This window comes from Homalodisca vitripennis, unplaced genomic scaffold, assembly GCF_021130785.1.
Source record: "Homalodisca vitripennis isolate AUS2020 unplaced genomic scaffold, UT_GWSS_2.1 ScUCBcl_6107;HRSCAF=13165, whole genome shotgun sequence".
NCBI lineage: Eukaryota > Metazoa > Arthropoda > Insecta > Hemiptera > Cicadellidae > Homalodisca > Homalodisca vitripennis.
The window spans coordinates 20,134-46,936 of record NW_025782244.1 but is presented as its reverse complement, the minus strand read 5'-3'; the positions used below and the strand labels follow the sequence as shown (position 1 = coordinate 46,936).

At 34.9% G+C, this 26,803-nt stretch overlaps 1 protein-coding gene across 1 annotated transcript; it reads left to right on the top strand.

Annotated features, from left to right (window-relative positions):
* Positions 1-2,107: 2,107 nt before the first annotated feature.
* LOC124373666 lies at positions 2,108-26,803 on the top strand. Its single transcript, XM_046832019.1, has 7 exons — positions 2,108-2,126; positions 2,178-2,371; positions 9,406-9,613; positions 13,490-13,802; positions 16,210-16,325; positions 20,680-20,787; positions 26,481-26,803. Exons 1-7 carry the CDS (start codon positions 2,108-2,110, stop codon positions 26,801-26,803), a joined length of 1,281 nt encoding a protein of 426 aa, XP_046687975.1.

Below are 26,803 nucleotides of genomic sequence, written 5' to 3'. Positions count from 1 at the left end.
AAACCGTAAAATAATGAGTTATGTTAGCTACAGTGAAAGATCATAAGGACTGAGCTTCAAAATTTGAAATCCCACATGCAGTTAAATGTAACACTGTACAAATTAGTGTTCACTTACAGATGAATAATGTGGTCTTTAAATCCATTTAGTATAAAACGATTCAACAACTAATCCCTGCTGCATGAAGATGTAATGGATGAAGTTGAAACAACAGAGATTTATCTACAGGACCATGGTGGAGAGAAACAGTTTTATAAGTAATAATTTCTGGACCTTAAAGTTGCCAAAATGAATAATGAATAGTCTGAAAGATAAAATTAATCAGTAGACAGCTCTGTTACACTTTCTTATGCTTTACCAAGTTTGTAAATGTCTTAAAAGAGTAGTCCATAACCAAATATCATATTTTCTTGAGTCCAATAAAATTATGTTACACTTTCAGTCTGATTTTTGTCCAACCACAGCAAAATAACCAAGTACCCTTTTGAAAATTACAGATGATGGACTCAGCTATAAACAGAAAAAAGTATTTATTTGGATTCTTTTGATTTTTTAAAGGTTTATGGTTGTGTTTATCGTCCACTTATTTTTAAAAAACTTAATAGGATTTTATTTTGGAATGGTTACATTGACTGGGTGTGTTCTTACTAATCTGACCGCCAAAGTTCTTACCGCATCACGCCAAAGTATCAAAAACTGTGATAATGAATCTTATTGAAAACCAGTGACATGTTGGGTTCCCCAAGGTTCTGTTTTTAGCCTTCTCTTTTTTCTATTTACATTGATGATGTCAAAAGTACTATAATTTGCATCTGTACGCCAACGGACCTGCAAATAGACGAACATACAAGTGTTGTCAGTTGAGTTTCCATGTTTCTGTCGCTGACATGAACACTGACATCAACGGCATCGTTACTGAGACTTTAAGACATGGACTAAAACTCAAGTCATTGTGATTGGAAACTCTAGACTCTTTCTTACAAACCATTGACTTGTCTAATTCCCCTAGACAACCAACCTTTACCGTATAGTGACAAAGTGAGGAACCTATTACTCACAAACGAATCTAGAATGGTGGTGAGGGCTACATAGGTTATACACCATGCCAGCCTGTGGACTACAGTACAGGACTGACCTTGAAAGCAGGATATGTCAGGATACGCTTGGAGGAGCGTAGTCGTGTATAGTCAGTCGTGTACACTTGGATGTTTGTTGTGAATGTATTAATTAAATTAACTAACAATTCGTTAACTAATGTTGTTGTTATCAGATTGGAAAACCATTAGAAAGTTATTGCATTTACAGCTGTTTTATTGTGTAATTAGAATTAAACAGTAATAAATCCTAGTATGTGGCACTAGCACTCAATAAGCATTATGAACTATACAAATTGAAACGAAAACATTTCAAGTATTAATGTTAGCTTACATAACTAATTATTTTTTCGTATTACAAAATCGACTGTTTTATAAATATTTACAATAATTTATGAATGTAACAACTCCTCATTTGAATAACATACATGAGATGAAAAATCTAAAGAATTCAGTTTGTCCTGATGTAAAACCTATTTCCGTTTGGAGGGCAAAGGTTTTAGAAGATATCAAAATATGGAATTAAGCTCAATATTCGCATTGAATCAACCCTTCCCACCACAGCTATGTTATTGTACGATATGTTGTGACAGAGATCTATCAGCTGCATGGGGAGGCTGACTACAGGATTGTGACTCTACACTTGCAGTAACCAAGTCAGCTAGCTGGTCTGCACAGCTTTCAGATCAACTATTTTATCAACAATAAATGTATGATATGTTGTGACAGAGATCTACCAGCTGCATGGGAAGGCTGACCACAGGTTTGTGACTCTACACTGGCAGTAACCAAGTCAGCTAGCTGGTCTGCACAGTTTCCAAATCAACTATTTTATCAACAATAAATATATGATATGTTGCGACAGAGATCTACCAGCTGCATGGGGAGGCTGACTACAGGTTTGTGACTCTACACTGGCAGTACCCAAGTCAGCTAGCTGGTCTGCACAGCTTCCAGATCAACTATTTTAACAATAAATGTATGATATGTTGTGACAGAGATCTACCAGCTGCATGGGGAGGCTGACTACAGGTTTGTGACTCTACACTGGCAGTACCCAAGTCAGCTAGCTGGTCTGCACAGCTTCCAGATCAACTATTTTATCAACAATAAATGTACGATATGTTGTGACAGAGATCTACCAGCTGCATGGGGAGGCTGACTACAGGTTTGTGACTCTACACTGGCAGTACCCAAGTCAGCTAGCTGGTCTGCACAGCTTCCAGATCAACTATTGTGAGTTGCAGGCCTGGGGACCCAACCGGTGCCGCACAAAGGTTAACATATCACCACTATTATTATTATATTAAAAACAGCTCTTCAGCTGAGTACATAATAAAAAGTACAATAAATACTCTAGATACTATTATATATATACAAAATAAGAGTATAAACCAGGCATGGAGGCCGCTACTGAAGCTAGTCAGTCTATTTGTTACTGTCTCAGTGTTCATAATTTATATGAAGAAATTACCACGTGAGTGTTCAGATATCTGATCATCATTAGACAGTAAAAAATATAATTAAAAGTAGAAACTCATGATATTGTGTCTAGTTGACGTAACTTGACCATATAATGTGTCGAAGTGGGACTCAAAACTGTATGAAACAAATAAATTATCCTTAATTTCAGTAAGAGAGTCTAATGATGAAAAAAACGATAATATGGTGGTACTTGCCACCACCTTACCTATGGTGCTAGGGTAGATCGCTAGATCTAGTCTACTATGGGGGATGACTGTTGGAATTGGTGGGGATCCCCAAGTGTTAAAGGCAGTTTTTAGCCTAGGTATAAGGGCATCCCAACCCTGCCCGCTTTGACTGGAGAGGTTGGTACAGGTCTGGCCTCTTCTTAATCCAAGGAGCCATGACTGAAATTAGGGTTCAAATTCTTTCTCTTGGATCTCCATAAGAGGTGGCCCCTACTTCCAACCTTACCCATTGTGAATATCCTATCACTCTGGAAGCAAATGGAAAGGTCCTTTTAGGACTAAGTGCAATGAGAGGTTTCTCAGCTTCTTGTTCTAAGAGAACCATACCTATGTTTTGTAATTACATATGAAACATCTTAACATGATTGTGACTGCCAAAGTTATCGTACTTTTTAAAGTTATGTGCCCAAGAACATATTTTCAACATCTAAAATCCAGCTGGATAATATTCAGAGAGCATTAAAAAACCACTGTTGCATGACCCACTGGTGACTCTGTATAAAAGTGTGAATATATTAAAGGTGTTAAACTATATGAAGTTAACAAAAGGTAACATTAAAAAATGAAATAAAATGTAGCAAAATGTGCCATAGTATTTATGCTATAATAGATATATTGCTGTTTATACAGAATGAGAGCTTTTTAGAAAATCTAAACAGGTATGGTTAATTTGGTTTCCTTGATTTAATTTCATTTTTACAAAAAATTTAAGTTTAATGGTTTTAAGAGAGAATGTGTATGTAAATGTGGTCAGCGACGTAACTAGGTTATTCAGCACCCGGGGCAAACACCTATTTTGGCGCCCCTCCCCCCACCAAATTGAACTGAAACTAATTTCCTTATAACTCCTCTTAAAAAAGTGTGGTGTGTCCATCGGTACCGGGTACGCTACATTAATACTATCTTGAATCTTGATCTTAAAATACTCAACCTCAAGTTCAAAGTATATAGGCCTAAATATATTTGGTTAAATAATAGAATACGTTTATTTTCAAAACAAATAGTTTTTATTTCAAAACAACACCATTTATACTACTAAAACACTTATGATAGTAAATTATGTTAAAATTATTGATTTAAACATTTAATTGTTCTTAGAATTTAACTTTTCGGGCTTTTCTTGCAGCAAATGTACTGACAATCTCACTGAAGCATAGTTTTGAGGCTACCTGGTGCTCAATGGAAATAATCCCTAGGTTTGTCAGCCTCTGTTGCCCTGTCAAATTCCGTAAATAATTTTTTATTATTTTAAGTTTACTAAAAACTTCTTTCATTCGAAGCCACTGAAACCGGAATTGTCAAGAAGATCCGTAAGGCAGTCATTATGTTTGGATATACATCCTCCAATTTTGTTCACACACAAAAATTTCAGAAGATCAATCGAATTGGCTGTTTGGATATTTGGTACTAAATCCAAACCATGGTATTTGAAACTTTCCACTTCAGTTGCCAATTCGTCTTTGTCCAAGTCTTCTTTATATTTGGAGGCTAATTCAATTGCTTTAGCCTTTAGGTCATCCCCCACTCATTGTTCCAAAGCTAGCTCCGTTTGAGAAAAACCAAACAAATGATTTATGTTTTGAATAGAGTTGAATCTTTCTCTGAGTTCACAAAGAATGCGATCGACGATTTCTAATAGCTGCTGTTGAAATTTCTTCTCTTCTGAGAATTCAGGTGCTTATCTTCGGCATTCTCATCAAACATAGCGCTTTTTTCTTCTCTTTCGAACTACTTTGAAATGAGGATCAAGGCCAAGATTTTGTTGCCATTTCTTTGGCTTCTTTTCATTGCAGCGTTTGAATAGTTTGCCCTTTCCGAGTCTAGTTTCAGAGATCAATCGACTGATGTGTTTGGCCGATCTATGTATGGTGATATTCTCCACTTGTAGGAGCTTGTTCACAATGTCAATGCGGGTCAATTGCTTGTACCAAAAACAGGAGAGAACTATAACTCAAACTGCTTGACATTTTTTCAAAAAGATTAGCTGCTTCAGTTTTTGTTTCATCTGAGGTAGTTGGCTGGTTCTGAGGTCATTTAAAGCATTTATAATTTTACCTAGATGCTTGTATATAACTTGTACAGCTTCCCTCTTAGTCGACCATCTGGTGTTACTTTGTAGTTTTAGAGATAGAGGGACATGTTTTAATTAAAAACCTCCCATCTATTGGTCGAGGAAGCAAAAAAATTGTACAAGCAGTTAAGAGTTCCAAAGTATGACTGTACCTCCCCCCTGACATACTAGCAGCATTTGCACCTACTAAATTTAAGGATTGAGCCGCGCAAGGCACAAAATAAGCCAGGTTGTTTTCGGCAAGAATCCTAGATTGGACGCCTTTGTATTTGCCAGCCATATTCGAACCATTGTCATAGCACTGGCCCCGGCAGTTCTTCAAATCTAAGCCATCTTTTTGATTTTCTCTGAAATTTCTTGCGAAAGACCCAATCCAGTTTTTTCACCAACTTTTACAAAATCAATAAAACTCCCACTACCTCCGGACCCTGTTCGGTGATTTTCACATAAACGAAGGACTTGAGACATTTGCTCCAAATGACTTACGTCGGGAGTACAGTCAAACATAATTGAAAAGTATTTGAAGCCTTGATGTCACAAAATATTGTTTTCTCTGACTTTTCCTGCAATAATGTCTAAAAATTCATTCTGGATGAGCGGCGAAAAGTAACTGACTTGGCCTTTTTTATGGCGAAGAATGTGCTCTTTCAGAGGTGCATGGTAATGAGATACTAGTTCAATAGTGTTCAAAAACCTACCGCATCTAGGGTCACTGAAATCCAGGTTTTCATTGGAGCCTCGTAAATGGGCTGCCATCTTTTGCTAGGTTGTAAGATTACATCAATGATAGCATACAAAACACCCTTCCAGTGTGCCTCTTCAAGTGCAATCATGTCTTGTAGTTCTTTGTCAATGCAGAACGTTTACTTAAAACTAGATTCTAAATTTTTCCAAGCACAAAAGCACTGTTTGTGATTTAAGGAGTTCTCATGCTCAGGAATCCGTTCACTCAATTTCTTCCACTGAGTGAACCCTTCATCTTTGGCTAAAGCAGAAATCTTATGTGGATGTTGATGTTCAGTGTGCGAAAAAAGTTTGCATGGGATACAATACAAGGAATTGTTTGATTTGCTATAGGACTAGCCAATGTTCGATGTACTTTTAAGCCATTAGGCATAATTTTTGTAAACCACTCTTTAGTCAACTGTCTCCCATCTCTTAAAGTATTGTTAAGATCAGGTTCTATTTTCCCTTCATTCAATAATCTCGATACGAGAAAACATCTGTCTGCATCCGAATGGTATTAGGCCACTTCCCCGGATCTTTTAGATCAATAGATTTAGTAGACTCACCATGGGTTGGATCAGTTGTCAAACTCGTAGACGTACCATTATTATACTTTTGCTCCGGTTGAAACATCTCGATCTCTTCACCCTCGACGTCATCCTGGGTGACCGTTGGTACAACTGGAAGTTCTTCCAGCTGAAGATTTTCCGTACCAAGATTAGCATTAGTTGAAAACACGTCTTGGACTGCATCAGCTGATGACCCTCCATCTTCAAAAGTCGTACTTGTACTACAGCTGATTTCATCTGGAAAAAAATAAAAAAATTCGAGTTACCTTCATTCGATAAAATAATATTATTGGTATATTTGTCAATTTGTGGTAGAACTTAGCTGTTTAAAATTGTGCCGTATTTATCTAAAAGCATAGTTTAACGCTAAATTAAAACAATACTGCCGACAAAGCATCTCCTACTATACTCTATTTTTTTAAATAAATTATGACGTTCTTAGTTCTTGGTTTAAAGCGAAATGTCGTCTTCAAGTGTGACGATGACTAGATTTGCTGCTTGTTAGCGTTTCTAAGAAATAGCTTAAGAAGAAGAAAGCTTAAACCCTGTGTTCAATTTATATATTTTTTAAACACAGATTCATATCAATAGTACGCTGCTACAGTTACAGAAAAGTTAATTATGATATATTTTTAAGGTTTCAATAAGTTAATCATTAATCTGTATTAGTTAATAAATACAAAGTAACAAAGTACTGTATATCTATCTTACCTACCTTTACTGTTTGTTTCATTTAGCCATGATGATAGAAGAGACGAGGATTGATGTGCTTCTTTTTTTTCTCTCTTTAGCTCTTTTGCGATTTTCCGCACCAGGACAGTTTTTTCGACATGACTAATATTCACAAACACGAAAAATAATATTGCTAGTAACACTCAAAGAAACAGCTCCGCAAACACTTTACGTGAACCGAACCACTGATGATGTATATAATGAAGTAGAAGTATGAACTATTGTCAACATAGTAGTGCACAACTGCACAACATACGCAGTTAGTCTGTTAGTCAAGGTCAGGCCAGCGCGGAGCATCGATGTGTTGTGTTTGTGGCAATGTGGCATGTGTGGTGCGGTGAGAGGATGGGGGAGCTGCGGGTGGGAGCCGGGAGGGGAAGGAAGTGTCTGACGCCGCGCCGCGTCCTAGTGAGTCATTCCACAGATAACACAGTGTGCCCATACTCGTTCTGTACAAGTTCATGCAGACCGTAAACATGATTCGTTAAAATAGTCAGATAGCATTCATCATTTCACTTTGCATTTTTCTTAGACTTAAATCAAATAAAAATATATAAATATAATGATTTTCTTTTGCAACACACCTCGCATTAATAAAATATTTTCAACAATTTTTATTAGAAAAATCTGTGGCCGTGTGTTGGCGCCCCCCCCAACAACTTGCGCCCCGGGCACATGCCCCGCGTGCCCCCCCCCTAGTTACGTCGCTGAATGTGGTTTATAACATTAGCAATGGTTTTAATTGATTATAAACTGGATACATTTAAAATAAAATCCCTTGATGGATTGTATTTTTTTAAATAGCTTTTCGCACATTTAGTAAACATTACTTTTTTACTGGTAAAAGTCATGATTCATTTGTTATTTTTTTGTTGATTGATAAATTATTATTTGTAGAATTTATTGAAAAATAGGTAAAAAAATTTAAAGTGTGGAAAATGTTAGTTTTCTGAAGATGCAGTTTTGTGATTGTATTACATCTGTAAATAGTGAAAAATTATCAAAAGATAAAGCAACTTTTTATAATGTATGGGGTTTTGAGCCAAAAAATGCATTTTTGAGACAAACACAAAAAAGTAAACATATTCTAAAAAATGAAAACAATAAATTTAGGTATTAGTTACACAAGAGATAACTAATCCAATACATAGACTGTTATCTGTGAAGTGATGGTTCAGGACTTCATGTTGTAACTAGTTGTAGGGGTGTTTGGAAGCAACGTGTCACCGTGCAGGACTAGGCTTGTAGCGGCCTGCACGATGAAGCCCGTGGAGTGACCATAATCCTAATTACACAATATCCTCCTGCCAGCTTGATAAGTATTTAAAGCTATAAATTAAAGACGAATCAGTAAAAGTAATCGTAAAATAATTTATTAACCGCCAAAGATAATTTACACATATCAACACCAACCCCACACCGACCTCCCATCACGACAAAACCACCCCAACATACTAACAATTTAGAATTTATAATCACCCCCTATAATTTTCCGGCACCTAACCCCCCCCTTGATTATTAAATCAATCCATAGTGTAACACACAATACCACAAACAAATAATTTAAGACTTGCGACTGGTAAGTCAAATCTCCGTCACCGCCACTCGCCGATCAGACGTCTTCGCTCTTCCGTCACTCAATCTCGACTGGCTTATCAGACCACCGGTCCTCCATCAGCATGCCGCTTATCAGAAAGACCGGTCCTAACCGTTGATTCGGCAGTCTGATATATGTGGTGGGCAGTCACCACAATGTAGTAAATGATTGAACAGAACAATCAAAGTTACGTGGTGCAACGCTAGTGTCAGAACTAAGTGAAATAATACCTCGGAGTTCAGTACACTTTGTACCAATGAAATGTTTATCTTCTGCGTAACTTAATACAATCAAAGGTATTACAGTAATATGTATATAAATATGCTACACTTATAAAAATTGGTTCCAATAAATTATTACCAATACTTATACATAAGTGAGTATTTTCATACAAAATCACTACTCCTTTTTTATTTAGTACATGGTTTCTAAAAATGAAGTAAAATTGGAAATTAAAATTCAAGAAATCAGAAATAAGAAGTTTTATTAGTCATTAAGAACTCCAAAAAATTACAATAGGCTTCGTAAAAAAAAACAATTTTTTTAGCTTGATTTAAGTGATATAGTGTAAATATATACTAGTTTCCAGTCATATCTGTTATAATAAATATATAATAAATAAAACATTAAGAACACACAGTGATGTGGAATTAAAATCTAAAATTTAAAAATTCATGTAATAAATTATGGAGTATCCTTTTTTTCTTTTACAGCATTATTTTAAAGTTTTTAAAAAAATCCATCACAATAATACTTCCTCCTATTATAAATATGGAATAAAGTAGATAACTAAAGGATTGTTATTCTAATTCAAATAATATTGTATTTAATAATAAATTTAAAACAAAAAAACAAAAACAAAAATTCTTCAATTGATTGCAATCACAAATAATTAATTTTGCAGTATCTGGAGGCTACATCAGGAGTACCAAACATGGGGGATCCAGAGTTCAGAGCGTACTCTATTATAGTGAGTGGACTGCGCATGGCTACCAACTACAGCTTTGAGGTCCTACCCCGAGAATCCCGGCGGACCAGATTTTACATGCAGTCATACCAGCGCTGGGTGCCAGACCCATCTGCGAGGAGAATTGTCATTCCAACCAAAGGCTGTGAGTAATTCTTCAGGAAAATTATATAGTTATTGTTTCATAATTTCCAAGGATCATTTGACTTTAGGCAATTTAAAACAGTAATATTCCTCTTAGACTTTTAAATACACCACTTTCAACGGAAAACTACAAAAAAAATTAAATTACATAAAATATATTGCTATGTTCAATGGATACACTACACAAACTGTTTATAGGATTCCTACCTATAATTGCGAACAGTTCCTGAGTAGTATAAGTGATTGTTTAGACAGTGTTTTTTATCAGGGAAAAACACCTAGTTGTTGTAGGCGACTTTAATATAGATTTTATCATCTGCGTCATCATGGTGTAAAAGATTTCTCCACACAATGGCCTCGTTTGATCTGCGTCATACAATCACATCCTACACTAGAGAGGTAAAAGACTCTAAGACTGTGATTGATAACATTTTTACAAACATAGATGATCGGCTGGTAAACAGTGAGGTTGTGTTAACCGCATTATCTGATCATCATGGTCAGTTAGCTACTTTTAACCTCTCTGTCGCTGACTTGAACTCTGGCCCTTTGTACAGGTTATCACGTCAATTCACACCGCAAAATATTCGTAGTTTCCACTTTCATCTCAAAAGGGAGCTTTGGAGTGAAGTTTTTGAATTGGGTAGTCTTGATACATTGTTTGATGTCTTCATGAATAAGTTGAAATATTATTTTGATATTTCTTTCCCTTTACTCAGGAAGTCTATTAGGGGTAGAAAAACTCAACTTTGAAACCTAAACTTACTCCACAACTGTTATCTATGAAGGATCAGCTGCTTTCTCTCTATTCTGACTCGAATCATCTAGAAGCAGCTCACCCTCTCCGATCTGAATACCGGCAACTGAGAAGGATGTACAAAAAGGAGATTCGTAAGCACAAGTCTGATGCTGTGTTAAATAGGATCCAGAAGTCTACCAACAAAACAAAGACAACGTGGGAAATCATTAACGACCTTAAATCATCCAACAGTGAGCGAACTTATTTCATCCATCTGTCTGACGAGAAAGGATCCAAGATGGTGGAAACCCAATCTGGTGGCTGAAGCGTTTAGTTCATTTTATTCTAGTGTCGGTCAACCAATGTCTACAGGCAGTAGTATTGGGTCGTCGCACGGAGTTGTACAGCCGGAAATGATCAGTAAAACACTCTTCATTTTTCTATACCTCAGAAGAAGAGGTGATGAGGGAAATTAGATCTCTAAAGCCTAAAAGTTCTGCTGGACCTGATGAAATCTCTCCAAAAGCTATTGAAGCATGTCGCTGATGCAATAGTCAAACCTCTTACGTATCTTATAAATCTGTCATTCAACCTGGGTCAGTTCCCTTCATCACTAAAAATGCAAATTATAAGACCAGTTCATAAAAGGGGACAGAAGGGCGACTGTAACAACTATAGGCCATCTCGCTCACTTCCACATTGTCTAAGGTATTTGAGCGCATATTCCTAACAAGACTCTGTCATTCATGAATTCAAACCAAGTGTTTTCTTTTGAACCAGTTTGGGTTTATGAAGAATAGATCGACATCTGATGCCAATGCATTGTTTGGTTTCTTCTGTGGTTCAGTCCCTGGATTCTGGCTTGAAAAGTACTGGGATCTTTTTCGACTTGTCAAAAGCATTTGACATGATTGATCATGACATCCTGTTACGTAGGCTGTCTTGTCTTGGACTAAGGGGTGTCGCTCATTCGTGGATTTCTAGCTATCTTGGTGGAAGAGGTCAATTGGTTCAAAGTACCTTATGTGGATGGCAGTGGCTGTCTAACATCGGTTCAGTCGTCACAGGCATTGGTTCTCTAGGGGTGTTCCCCAGGGGGTCGGTGCTTGGTCCCATTCTCTTCCTTCTTTTTGTGAATGAGCTACCCAAACAGGTCACTAGAGGAAAAGTCTGCCTTTTTGCAGACGGACACTACCTTTTCAATTTCAGCTCGGCATCACAATGAACTTGAGGTTGCTATTTATGAGGGAGACAGGTGCTTTAATGCAGTGGTTTCAGGAGAGAACCGCCTTACTCTTAAACAGTGAAAAAACTAAAGTCGTTGATTTTAAGATTGCGAGTTCTGTCAGTGATGATAACAGAATGTTTCAAATTGGGGATGATACAATCGAACCATGTCTTAACATTAAGTTTCTTGGGATCATCGTTGACAGAAATCTTAATTTTGCTCAGCAAGTTGATGCGGTCTGTAAAAAGGATTAGCTCGGAATCTTTGTGTTGAGGCGCCTGTCTGCTTTCGCTGGTACCGATGTCTTACTAGCTGCTTATTATGGCATTGTGTATCCTTCTTTATCATTATGCCATTGAAATTTGGGGCTTTGAGTGCACAAGGACCAAAGTATTATTCAAGCTTCAAAAGAAAGCAATTAGAATAATATTTGGAAATCATGGCGTTCTTCTTGCAAAACTCTTTTTACTGACAACAACATATTAACTTTTCCATCCATTTACATTCTACATGTTGTCAAGTATGTCCATAGAAACTTACCTTTGTTCAAGTCTGACACTCTTCCACACATCTACGATCTCCGGGAATCGGGAAAAATCTCTCTGTTCCTAGGCATAAAACTGCTTTTTATGAACACCACCTTAAATATAATGGGATCAGGCTTTACAATGCACTACCAGGGGAGCTAAAGTCAGAGAATAATTTCAATTCTTTCGGAAACGGGGGTAAAGAAAATTCTATTACAGCGGTGTTGTTACAGCATCGGGGATTTCTTGTCCTGATGACGAATTGAATGTAAATAGGTATGGGAACGAGCTAGTTGTAGATAGCTCTTTTCTTATTGTAACCCATAGAAAATGTGCAATGTGATAATCATATGTAATTACTGTTGTACTGGATTACTTCGTTTATTTTTGGTTGACACTATTGTATGGTTGAAAAACTGTAAAAATAAAGATTTTTGAGTTCTGAGTTCTGAGTTCAACTTATTGACAATATGCTTAAAAAAGCATTGAAAAAAACTAGAAAAGATAAGACAACATTAAGGCCACCTCAAGACACAAAATAAGAATTTATTTGCATAAGAATCAGCACCTTCTTAAACCAAATATGCAAAACGTTTTTAAAAAAAACATACAAATAAAACTCACAGAGCAAGCAACAAACTATCCCAAATTTTAGGAAACCCAAAAGACAAAATGATAATCAAATGATAATACATCAGGAATTTATAAAATTGGATGCGGTGACTGTGATAAAATTTATATTGGACAAACAAAAAGAACAATAAAAAATACAATTTGAAGAGCATTTATCACACATAAAATATGGAAGAGTTGAAAAATCTGCTGTAGCCAAGCACTGCATTGAATCAGGACACAGAACATCAATTATAAATCTAAAATTAATACAAGAAGTAACAAAACCAATGGACATAAATGCTTTGGAAGTACTACACACAAACAGAAATAAAGAAAAACTCATAAACAATGAAGAAGACCCTATGGAAAAATATAGTCTTCTTTCTTCTCAATTTATTAAAAAATTAAACTGTACTCACATCTAATTTTTCCTATTGGCTGAATTATTTCCAAAATGTTTATATTTGCATATTTAAACCATAAGGTATTTTAATAAAAATATTTATTGGTGGAGTCAGAATGAAGTCGCCTGATGATGAAAATTTTGGTTCCGAAAGAAAGGCCTTCCGAAATAAATCATTTGGAAAAGTATTGTTTTGTTAACATTTAGTACAATTAAAAATTGTTTCCAGTTGCTCCAAGAGTTTTTAAATATTCCTCTGATTCAACCCATCATTTATTAACATATTTTACCATGAACATATTTTACATGTTGTCTATGATATTCACTGATGAGGTGACTAGAGTTTGTACACTGTAGTTGTCCAGTTTCAGCGAGAGCGAGCCTGTGCCTGCCGGACGTGAGCGAGGTGGAGGTTGCCACCGGACCATATTTCAGTGGCCGTATCGCAGTGGAGACAGCCAACGACACCCCTCCCTGCCTCGTCGATGGGGACGGAGCCAGTCCTAAGGATCTCTACACTTTGCGGATAGATCACAAGCTGTGCGGAAGTAAGGTTAACAGGACAGCAGTGGAGACCTTCATCCTTGTCCAGGAGAATCTGCCGATCCTGACTCACAGCACTCGGCGGTTCCTGGTACTCTGCACCTTCCAACCAGAGACTCTCACAGTGAGAGCTGGGTCAGTCCTCGCTTAACACTTCATATTTCTTTAGAACAAAATTTGTATTTCTTTGATCAACATAAATATGAAATTAACGTTTATTAAATTTACGTTTATTAAATGTAAGTTTATCAAATTTATGTTTATTAAATCTACGTTTATTAAGTTTACGTTTATTAAATTCATGTTTGTTAAATTTACGTTTATAAATTTACTTTCCCACAGACAATATTATTAAATTACTACTTGCTTATCAGGAAATATAGTAAATAATACCAGATACTAATTAAACGATGGACTGTATAATTTGCATTATTGTCAACACACCTTGAAAAACTCTCAATGAACTAAAGAATTTATGACTGTACAGTAATAAAACAAAAACATAGCTGACAATCATTTTTGGCTAGTCACAATGTTTTACTAAAAAGTGGCCAGTTAAAAGGATATCAATGTTTTGAAAAAAGAGACCATGTAAATCTCTGTGTCTGTGGGTATATTGAGGGTGTAGAAAACTTTCTTGGCTTCCATACATATGATCAAACATTACGCAACTGCTTCGAAAACGTAGTTACGCCTTCACTCAGCTTTGTAGAGTACTCTCTCGGACACATTGCAGGATGGTGCATTATGCCCATGTGCAATCGTTTTCTGCAATTTGGAATCCTAGTGTGGCGCGGCGCATTTTCGGCTGTTCTTCCGCCACTTGCGGTCTCACATACAAACCATTTTAAAATTCTCTTAAATAAATATAAAAGGCTCTGTACCAATATACTTTTTAACGGATTCCCTATACTTAACGTGAGCATATACCAAAATTCTTTTAACTTTCATCAAAGGTAATAAAAATAAAATATTTCCACAAATTCATTGTGAACAAGGAATAGAACAAACATTGGCTTCCAGACCCCGAGAATAAACCTCAGTACTGAAACTACTAACTATTTTTTTATAGCTAATCTTATTTACAGAAGCATTCCATAGAATATAGAGCAGTAATACTACTGGAGAGAAGCATTGCTGTCGTTTTCGGGAGCACAATTTGTGAGTGGTTCCTCCGTGTGAGTTCTGATGCTGCAGTGTTACAGCTCAAACCACCGTACGCTTAATCATTATCCACTAATTTTTAGTTTATGTTACAATAGTTAACAAAAAAATCCTATATTTCAACCCCTGTGCTTCAAAATTTTAGTGAAGTTATCACCTACCTTAATCCCTTTTCTGTCTCAACGGAAATTTGTTGGTTGTGACTTTTATTTTAAAATATTTTCATAGATCGACTAACTTTTACTTATTTTTTATGCTCATAAATTATTATAGTTTACTATGTTTGTTAAAAGTTTGTCGAGTTATTATAGTTTATATTTAGAATCACGAACACTACATGTTGTGGAGGAGCTCTTCTCTACCCACAGATGTGTAGACTTCTTGGGGTAATTATTCTATAGCTGAGTTTTTTATTGGTTTTTATTTGAAATTATGGTTTTTGAATAAATTGTTTTATAATTGAATTTAAAGCGGTGGTCACTAAGTGTTAAGGGAGAGAGTATTGTATCAGGCTTGTAGTTTGAAAATATTTTAATATAAGGCTCAAGTTCTGAGTTACAAAATTAACATATTTTAATTATTTTAATGCAAATATTTTATTATAAAACATGAAAAATAAAATTGTCCTGCCCTCCAAATCTTGTCCCCCTGTGTATGAAACAAATTAATACATCCTTAGACCTTGGGTCACTAACTATAACTGGCTCTAGGTAACAATTATTTTATTTTATTTGGTTTGAGAATAAAACACACCTGATTCCCGTTTAAAACCATTTATCGCAGATAAGACTATAACTGGATATTGCGAGATATAAAACTACATAATCAGCATAATGATCACACATACCCACATAATCATCATATAAGTAAGCGGTGGATATAGCTAATGTCTAGTTATATCCAAAAATAAATCATTGTGGATATTTACAAAAAGATCTTTCAAAGTCCTTTAATGGTTATAATAAACCTTATTCAAACTGTAAAAAGTTTATTTTAAGAGTTCCTCATTGTTTAAAATGTATTACTAAATTCAATATTTTTGCTGGAATTTAGTTACAACCACAGAACTGAACTATTTTATGTCTTTACACAGTTTTGTGACAAATATAAGGAATAAAAAGTTACAGGTGTACAATATTTGTTGTTAACATTACAAAAAATAAAACAGTTTGGTATCTGTCTCTGCAAAAATTAAAACAAATCTGTTCTTCAGGTAAACAGTTTATTTTGGGAACAATCCTAATTTAAATCAATGTTTCATAAATTATAAGTAAACATTCTTTTTAGATATATTAAAAAGATTCTGGTAACAATGTGCTTTTTAAATCAAAACTTTGATTGTCTATTGTTGACAATGACAGTATGAATAATGCAACAGGCTGAACCTGCCATCGACGAGTCCGGACGCACCGACCGCCATGGACGAAGTGATGGACAACAACGTGCAGGCCTCGGCACTGCAACTACCGGGGGAGACCGGCCGCTCTGACACAGGTCAGCACAACCACGATATGATCCCTAGGTCCTCGAGCCACACCAACAATGCTCATATGCTGATTGTGCTGTTGTAGATGTGCAGTGGTTTATACACCACACTCCAAAAATGCTGAAGCTGCAGAAATTCTTGCCCTAAATTTAATAAAAACAATACACCCGGTATATTGCCACTATTCAAATTTATCATGGTCAAATTCAATGGAAAGAGTTTAAGTGACACATCATGGCTCTAGAAATGTTTCTGCAATGTTGTGATTCCACCACATCTCATTTTTCTACGTAATTGGACAGGACACTGGAAGTAGCTTTTATTAATTGTCAGTTTAAGTGACACGTCATGTATCTAGAAATGTTTCTGCAATGTTGTGATTCCACCACATCTTATTTTTATACTTGCACAGAACACTGGAAGTAGCTTTTATTAATTGTCAGTTTAAATGACACGTCATGGCTCTAGAAATGTTTCTGCAATCTTGTGATTCCACCACATTGGAATCCAATTGGTCAGTACACTGGAAGTAGCTTTTATTTATTGTCAGTTTAAGTGACATATCATTTCTCTAGAAATGTTTCTGCAATTTTGTGATTCCACCACATCTCATTTTTTCTAATTGGACAGGGTACTCACTGGAAGTAGGTTTTATTCATTATCAGTTTAAGTGACACTTCATGTCTCTAGAAATGTTTCTGCAATGTTGTGCTTCCACAACATCTTGTATTTTCTGATTGTGCAGAACAATGGAAGTAGCTTTTATTTATTGTCAGTTTAAGTGACACGTCATGTCTCTAGAAATGTTTCTGCAATCTTGTGATTCCACCACATCTTATTTTTATATTTGCACAGAACACTGGAAGTAGCTTTTATTAATTGTCAGTTTAAATGACACATCATGGCTCTAGAAATGTTTCTGCAATGTTGTGATTCCACCACATCTTATTTTTATACTTGCACAGAACACTGGAAGTAGCTTTTATTAATTGTCAGTTTAAATGACACATCATGGCTCTAGAAATGTTTCTGCAATGTTGTGATTCCACCACATTTTATTTTTATACTTGCACAGAACACTGGAAGTAGCTTTTATTAATTGTCAGTTTAAGTGACATATCATTTCTCTAGAAATGTTTCTGCAATCTTGTGATTCCACCACATCTCTCATTTTTCTAATTGGACAGGGCACTCACTGGAAGTAGCTTTTATTCATTATCAGTTTAAGTGACACATCATGTCTCTAGAAATGTTTCTGCAATGTTGTGATTCCACAACATCTTGTATTTTCTAATTGTGCAGAACAATGGAAGTAGCTTTTATTTATTGTCAGTTTAAGTGACACATCATGGCTCTAGAAATGTTTCTGCAATGTTGTGATTCCACAACATCTTGTATTTTCTAATTGTGCAGAACAATGGAAGTAGCTTTTATTTATTGTCAGTTTAAGTGACACATCATGGCTCTAGAAATGTTTCTGCAATCTTGTGATTCCACCACATTGGAATCCAATTGGACAGGACACTGGAAGTAGCTTTTATTCATTATCAGTTTAAGTGACACATCATGTCTCTAGAAATGTTTCTGCAATGTTGTGATTCCACAAACATCTTGTATTTTCTAATTGTGCAGAACAATGGAAGTAGCTTTTATTTATTGTCAGTTTAAGTGACACATCATGGCTCTAGAAATGTTTCTGCAATGTTGTGATTCCACATCTTATTTTTCTAATTGGACAGAATTCTGGAGGTAGCTTTAGTCAGTTTCAGTGGCATGGTCCACTCATAGTGGCTCTGAAGTCTTTTTATATTTTTAAATACTACCAACTTAGTTATTAAATACTCTTAGCTCTTAGCTATTCTAGTTATATTGAACTAAATGTTAACCCTTTAACTGCCAGATATAATCGTGCAATAGTAATTTTTTAGGATGACTCGAATGGCTGAAATGACTTGTTTTAAAGATATCAGTTGCCTGTTTAAATAGTAACAGCTGTTATACTATGTTAATTAGTGTTAAATTTGATTGGTATAACATATAAAACTGACTCAAAACTGTTTATCAACCTTCATTGAGGCTGACTCAAAGTCATTTCCCTACACGTGTTCCCTCAACAGATAAAAAGGAGTATCCAACACGACAGTGTCACATGTGCAAAAAATAAAGACATGGAAATGAGCCAGGCAAGAATCGCAATATATGTGTGAGGGCTGTGACAGGTTGTCTTGTGTGTGGTATCATGCTTCAGGGAATTTCATACCCTAAGGAAATACTGAATGGGATATTACCGGGGGTTTTATATAGGCTAGTATATCCTTAATAAAATTTGATCCTATTTTTCACTTTCAATCCAGAAAAATTGTGGTTTTAATACTAGAGAAACTTAATGTACCAAAATTGTTTTTACACAAACTTTTAATATACTCACCCTCTTCCCACAGAGGGTTTCTTGAATAAAATTTGATTTACCAACCATTTTCATCTATTACTTTCTATCTATTAGAATAGATTGATAGGATGGCTTCAAAAAGGAGCACTTTGTATGCTGTTAGTTTTTTAGATATTGTATACATAATGTACTAAATGTTTTAAATTATTTTCAGATTAAGTCCACACAGAATTTCAAGCATTTTGCCCAGGGAATGTACAGTTCCCTTTCAAAAATATTTATGTATTCATTACTTGAAAATGCCTGCCTTTGGACAATATAACTTAAGTTTGGTTAGAACATCCTTTAGAATGACAAAAATATTTATGCTACTCTATTGTGAAAAGCCTGTACAATAAAATTGTTTAGTTAATATAATTTGATTAGTTTAAAATGAAACACAGGTACAAGCACTAGTAGCCGTATGTTCTATAAGGGGTTGGACATTTTATCAATACTATCCTCCTCGTTCTGTACCTCTACAATCTTCTCTATTCCTTTTACTGCTTGTTGAAGTCCGTGTATAGACTTTAGAAATTAGACATAGTGAGTCTAACAAGAGACAACTTTCTTTCTTTTTCCATTTTTAATGTTTGTTATTAACAACAGATGATTTGAGGGAGAGTAGGATTTCAGACATTCAATTAATTTATATTACAACAAAAATGTTTTAACATAAAACGATGGCAAATGTCTGAAATCCTATTACCCTTTCTGTAATTTTTGTTAAAAATTATGCAATAAAACAGGTAAAATATATTTAACTCTCTTGTATTGAAATTTAATATTTTGGATATACATAAAAATAATATCCAGGTAATAAGGTACTATTATCAAGGAAGTTTAAGACGATAAAATTAAGTAAAGTGAGTACGCTTACGTAAACCCAATGTTTTGACCGAATGTGACGTACTGATACCACTCAATTTCTCCTATCGGCGGCAGGCACAGAGTATTAGGGCCCGATTGTTAACCAAATTGTGTACTATTTGTGAACGTACTCTGAAGTCCATTAATGAAAGACGATAACATGACACATCTGACGGAGTTGTCAGTTTCTTGAACAAATATTTACGTTTAGGTTCATCAGTCCATTACTAGTAGTCAACCAGTCATCAGGTAAGTGTACGTATTATAATGTACGTAAAACCAAAGGATGCACAAATATTTGGTGTTTAACAATTGTTTGACTAGTTTGAAGTTATATTTACAATAATTGAATAATATGTTATATTTATTAATCTTGTTTCATGATCTTAAGGGATTTTTTATTTGTTGGTCAGGAAGATTATTATGAAAACAATTGTAATGTTTTACTACTTGTAATCTGTAATAACTGCATTAGCTAAAATATTTTAAAATACTTTATTTTTATAATTAATTAGCATTAAACTGCAATTTATTTAATTTTTAAATACTGGCCAATAGATGTAGGTATTGCATTTAGCTCCTTTCCACTTAGTGCGGTGTTTGAAATCTAAAGCTGTCACAGACTTGACTCCTATCTAGATGAAGAGGTGTTCTCTTTGTCTCTAAATAATTACAATTTAATAAAGGCTTTAAATTAAAATAACCTTCCATTCATTGATCTCATGGTTCATCGTTGTTTAAAAACGAAGCTAAATGGAAAACTCATTTTTAAACTACAAAAATACTCATTTAAATACAAATTTGCATCCTTCACTACCAATTCATACATCCTACATCACGTGTCTCTAACCCGAAAATTCATAAGCATTGGAAAAACTACATTGACGTAGTAAGATAAAACATAGACTTTCTTACAGAATTGTTTCTAAAGAAATGAGAAAAGCCCGGTGCACTGTAAGAGATTGACGTAGGTGTAATATACACAAAGCAATTAACAACAGTTAGGAAGTCAATTAGCAAGTGTGGCGCTGTCGTTAAGACTGAATAGTCAACTTATTTTCTAGAGCAAGCAACTGAGGTCCAGATCGTGATGTTGGTGGTGATTGTGGCAGTGGGCTTCGTGGCAATCGGCCTCACCGTGTGGTGGTTCATCCCCATCAAGTTTAAGTCAAGTAAGTTCACATTCCTTACTTTAAACTAAATAATGAATTTAGTTTAAAGCCCAATATTTTGTTATGAATACTTTGCTGTTTAAAATTATAATAAAAAATAAACGAAACATACATTTTAACTAAACACAAAATTTGTAAACACAAGTTAACTTTGTTTTTTTTTTTAAATCAAATTTTATGTCTAAATTAAAATATAAATTATTTCTATACCATGTATTTATACACCATAGCTATATAAATTAAATTAATATAGAACACATGTTTATTAGCGATAAAAAAACAACAACAAAATACAGCCCTACATTACTGGCTGCTATCACCTGGCCTATCACAAATGAAAGGATGTCCAACAGATGTTTTCATCTAGGAGTTGTAACAGATAACGTCAATATTCACAATGTTTTCTTCACATATTTATATTGTTACTTTTTAATAAATAGAGCATGCAGGTATCAAAACAAATTTGACACTATGTTACATCACCGCTTCAGCTGCTACAATCACTATCTCACAGGCATAAGTGGAAGGAAAACTATAAAAACTCATATATATATATATATATTGATAGTTTTGGACCTATTAAATATTGTGATGTTAAGAGGGCAGTTATAATAATTGCTTTAACCCTCCATCTGATAAGATCGCATGATGCGACTCAATTAGACCCGTCTGTACTGATAGAGTCGCACAGTGCGATCCTTAGTTAGCCGTCATATAACAACTATAACGAGATATGCGATAAGCTGTTTATTTATATAGTACGAAAGAGGAAGAAATGCCCTTTCCACCAGTATTACTGGAATCGATATTGTTGGTCTTTGGAATGTAGTGGGGATGTAACAATCAGCTGATTTGCACTGAGCCCACGCCTTTACTGTTGCGTTCAGCTCTTGCTTTGGTTTGCTGTTATTGTTCTCGACACATGTTTGTTTACTGTCTTGACTGTTGTAAATCGTTTGCAATACTAGTTTATGTTTTATTATGAGTGAACTTAGCCATTCTAGCGCGATTAGGCACTGTTTAGATGAAGAGATTAGTGACACTTAGGAGATTGTTGGTGAGAGGAGGAGAAGAGCAGAGGAGTCAGGATCTGAATCGGACTATGTAAATGTATTTTGGGTTATATAAATATGTATATAACGAAGAATATGTTTTTTTTTCTCATGGTTTAATTTTGTTATACATTAGATATTTTTAGGATTGTATTTGAACCAAAATAATAACATTTATGAGTGGTTTGAAGTATTACAACAATAGTCAAAATTGACCTACGTACCATTTTTTTATTTTTAAGTTGTTAGTGTTAGTGTTTTTATTTTTATGAAGTTATGCGATGTGTTTTCAACTCAGCATTAAATTTGTAACATTTTGTATATTTTGGAATTTAGAATACAACAAGTTAGTGTACATATATTACCTCAAAGTTGAAATTTTAATTTTTTTTATCATTATGCCCGGCTAAAAAAAGAAAAAAAAATTGGAAAAAAGTTAAGTTTTTATTTTTGTTACCAGCTTGTAGAACATATTCTTACAAATAATTTGATGTACAACACTTGATAATTTCTCACTATTTTCTATTTTTTTATAATTTTATAAACAAACCATGCAAATGTCTTGAAAATGCCCTAAAGTGAAATAGTCATCAGGTGGAGGGTTAAATAAATAGAGCACACAGCTATCAAAACAAACTACACTACGTTACACCACCGTTTCAGCTGCTACAATCGCTATGACAAAGATAAAAGAGGAAGAAAAACATAAAAAATAATAGGATAGTTTGAACCTATTAATGATGTTTAAGATAGCAGAAATAACATACAGTTGTACAATATGAAATAGTGTCAAAATGCTAAATGTTAACATTTTCACTTTATGCATATTTATATGATCCACCATACTCATGTGGAAGAGAGTGATTAACATTGAGTACCTTTGCTGTTCAGGTATTGTTATTTATAAAAGATTACTACAGCTTTGGAGAGTAAATTTTAACTAAATTAAATGTAAAACAGATAATATTTGACTAACTTGGGCCAAATAAGTAATACAAAAAGGAAAAAAAAAAGGAGTACCTGCAGATATCCCAGATATAACTAACCTCAACCAAGTCAAATTTCTGGGCTTAACACTTGACAGTAGACTTTCATGGACTGAACATATAAACACGATCTCCAATAAGATAATACTGGATAAGGTAGTACTGGAATATACGTTATGGAATGTATAAAAACAGTTTGTACTCAAGCAGCAGCCAAGGCTGCATATCTATCTTAATCTATCTTACATGTTTCCCAACTCAATCTGTAAACCCTTGAAGATGTCCACAACTACCACACACGCCATGCCTCTAGATATATACTGCCCCAGCACCGAACAGCTCTTTTTGAGAAAAAGCCATCCTATGCAGAAAGAAAATTTAGAAATCTACTACCAGAGAATCTACTACAAAGTCTAACTGGAATGCACTTAAGGAACGGCTAAAAATTTCTTTCTTAAGAAGACAATTTACAACATAGAAGAGTTCAAGGGAAGATGTATAAACTCTCTCTATATTTATATCTTACATTATATTCTATTGTAGAACTTGATAAAATTACTGTACTTAATGTTCATGTAATAAAGATTTTTGACTTTGACAATTATAAATTCAAGAAAGTTGTTAAGTAAATCTTTATCCAACAATTAAATAAATTTCTGATACTTCTCCATGAGAATCACAGTGATAAAGTTAAAAGATTATAACTTCATTCCATGTATACAGGGTGGAAAAAAAGTATGGAAACGCTTTCACTAATTTTGTATGGCTTCACTTATACAAATTAAATGTTGTACATCTCCACTTGTATTAAGAACCTAGTTTTTGAGACCAGTGGGGACATTTTATCTTTTCAGGGGGACGGCCCCCGTGAGGAGTCGGACGAAAATCTTAAATGTAAGCATAGGCCGAGTTTGGTATCAAATTAAAGGTCAATTAAAGAGAAACTCATTACCGCAAACCGCACTTAAAAAGGTTGACCCTATCCAGAGTACGGGCCGTATGAATTTCATGACAAAGAAATTTAGTAATTCTGTCTTGTGAAGTAACTAATTTATTTTCAGTAGTATGTTTTTATGTCGGTTATGTAAATTTGAAAAAACAATTTCCAACAAAAAATTATTTTTTTTACCTCTACATTTGTTGGATAACAGTAAATAGGGGTTTTCCTGTCTTGTCTTCAAGAAACTGAGAGTATTCAATAATACCACCATAACTCCTTATCAACATGAGGTCAAGGTCCAGTCCCTCCAGCCCTTTTATCTCAGGCAAACATAAACTGGTTTAGGCAATACAAACAGTACTGTCACAGCAAAACTCCACAGTTTTGTATTTTTAATATCAGCTTGGTTTTTAGTCTACGTTATAATTTCGTCCACGTAAGATAAAGTTGAAAGTTTTCATAAGCAGGTACTGCGATAGTTATACATTTTTTTACTTAAGTGTTTACATTTTATTTTACTAGTTTTAAAAGCAATGTCACTTAGTGAGTTTGAGAGAATCACGCTGCTTATGATGCGTGGGTATGGATATCTAGTTCGTCCCTATGAAGAAACAGCGCATTTGTTTAATGACACTTTTCTTGATAGACCCCCAATTAGTAAATCAACAGTGTTTAAGACAGTAAAAAGATTTGAAGAAACTAGAACAGTCAAAGATCGCGAAAGAAGTGGCAGGCCTAAATCGGCAACAAATGAACAAAAATCTTTGGATGTACTCCAAACATTTGTTGAAAATCCCAGCACCTCGGCCAGAGTGGCTGCAGAAGATCTTGATATGAGCCATACCTCAGTGTTGAATGTTTTACACAAAAACAAGTATCACCCTTTTAAAGTAACCCTAACCCAAGAACTTGCAGAGGACGATTTTGTTCGAAGGACTGAATTTTGCGAAATAATGATGAGAAAGTGTGACGAAATTTAAAATTTTTTAAGTTCGATATTGTTTTCAGATGAAGCTACATTCTTTGTTAATGGACAAGTTAATAGGCATAATTGCCGTTACTGGGCCGACCATAATCCACACTGGATGATAGAAGGCCACACACAAAGGCCTCAGAAAGTGAATATGTGGGCTGGGATAATAAACAATAACATTGTAGGACCGTTTGTGATAGATGTAAATCTAACAGGCGAAATTTATTTCAATATGTTGACAAATAACATTTTGCCAGCAGCGCGTGCTCTTCTTGGGGCAAATTTTAATGCAGTATGGTTTCAGCAAGATGGAGCACCGCCCCATTACTATTTGCGGTGTGTGCGCAATCTGTTAGTGTTTCCTAACCGTTGAATTGGTCGCAGGGGGTACCGTTGAGTGGCCGGCTAGGTCACCGGATCTTAATCCACTAGATTTCTTTTTGTGGGGCTTCTTAAAAGATAATGTGTATAAAACTAAACCAGCCAACATTGAGGAGCTGACAAATCGTTTATTAGAAGAAGCAAGAAGAATTACACCCGAGATGCTTCAAAATGTGACTGCAGTAGGTTTTTATAATAGACTAGCTCATTGCCAACAAGTGTTCGGAGAGCAGTTTGAGCACCTCATTTAAAAGTTATGGTTATTTTTTGTAATACATAGATAATTTTAAATTTAATTCTTTTGAATAATTGTGTTCCATAAAGTGTCATTTTCAGTCAGAACAGTTTACTTGAGACTGTGAAATTGCGGAGAAATAATAATTAATCAAACGTTACTTATGAAATTCAAACGGGCCCCCGTACTCTGGATAGGGTCAACCTTTTTAAGTGCGGTTTGCGGTAATGAGTTTCTCTTTTACTAGACCTTTAATTTGATACCAAACTCGGCCTATGCTTACATTTAAGATTTTCGTCCGACTCCTCACGGGCCGTCCCCCTGAGAAGATAAAATGTCCCCACTGGTCTCAAAAACTAGGTTCTTAATACAAGTGGTAATGTACAAAATTTAATTTGTATAAGTGAAGCCATACAAAATTAGTGAAAGCGTTTCCATACTTTTTTTCCACCTTGTATTTATTTGAGTTGTTTGAAGTTAGCATATTTATTCATGTTATTAAATTATTCTTTCTTTTTCTGCGTTGTATCCTTGGTGGAAGTAAGTAGGTTTTAATGGAAAAGACATTTTTTATATACTTCCACATTAAATTTATTAAAAAAAGCGCTTTTGCCGGTTAAGGCATCACCAGTTTGACATTTTTTTTTCCAATGTCAAACTGATGATGCCTTTTACCGGCGGAAAGCGCTTTTTTAATAAATTTAATGTGGAAGTATATAAAAATGTCTTTTCCATTATTCTTTCTTTGTCGTATCCTGCAGTGTACTGTATATTTTAGTGCACACTGTGTCTTAAGTAAAATTCTTTGTTTACTCAATGATTTCATTGCTGTAACAACATTTTTGATTTTTTTGATTTCATTATTTTGTTATGAATATTCAGTTTGATTTTTAATTATGTTTAGTTTGATCTAGCATTTAAAACTAGATGGCTTTGCAATCACCTTTGCAAGTATCATCATCACATAATTCTGAGTAATGATGATCCAAGACCTACTCTTTGTCCAAGAACAATGGTACTGAGAATCTACACACTTTTTACAGTTGTTACACACACTGAAATAATAGGAAAGTCCAAATTGTATTGTTATATTTTGCTTTTACAGTGTAAAAAGACATTGAAATAGATTTGTGCTGTTCGATTGCAGGGCGATTATCCATGCTCTCCGACGACAATGTGTACACTTCCAATTCCACTATTTATGAAAATTTTGAGAACTCCATGCGGGACTCTGTGTTGGACTTTGAGACTATCCAAGAGGTATGTGAAGAAGACATTGAAGAGAACGTCCTGAGGGAAGGAAGGTCTGCAACGAGATCTTGCAGGAAACTTGTGTATCTCTGGCGCTGGAACCTGTTCAGACCGTCACTATCGAGTGTGCGACACAATCAGAGGCCTGAACACCTGGTGAACACTCGGTACCATCCGGTCCGGGCCGTCCTCCTCTGA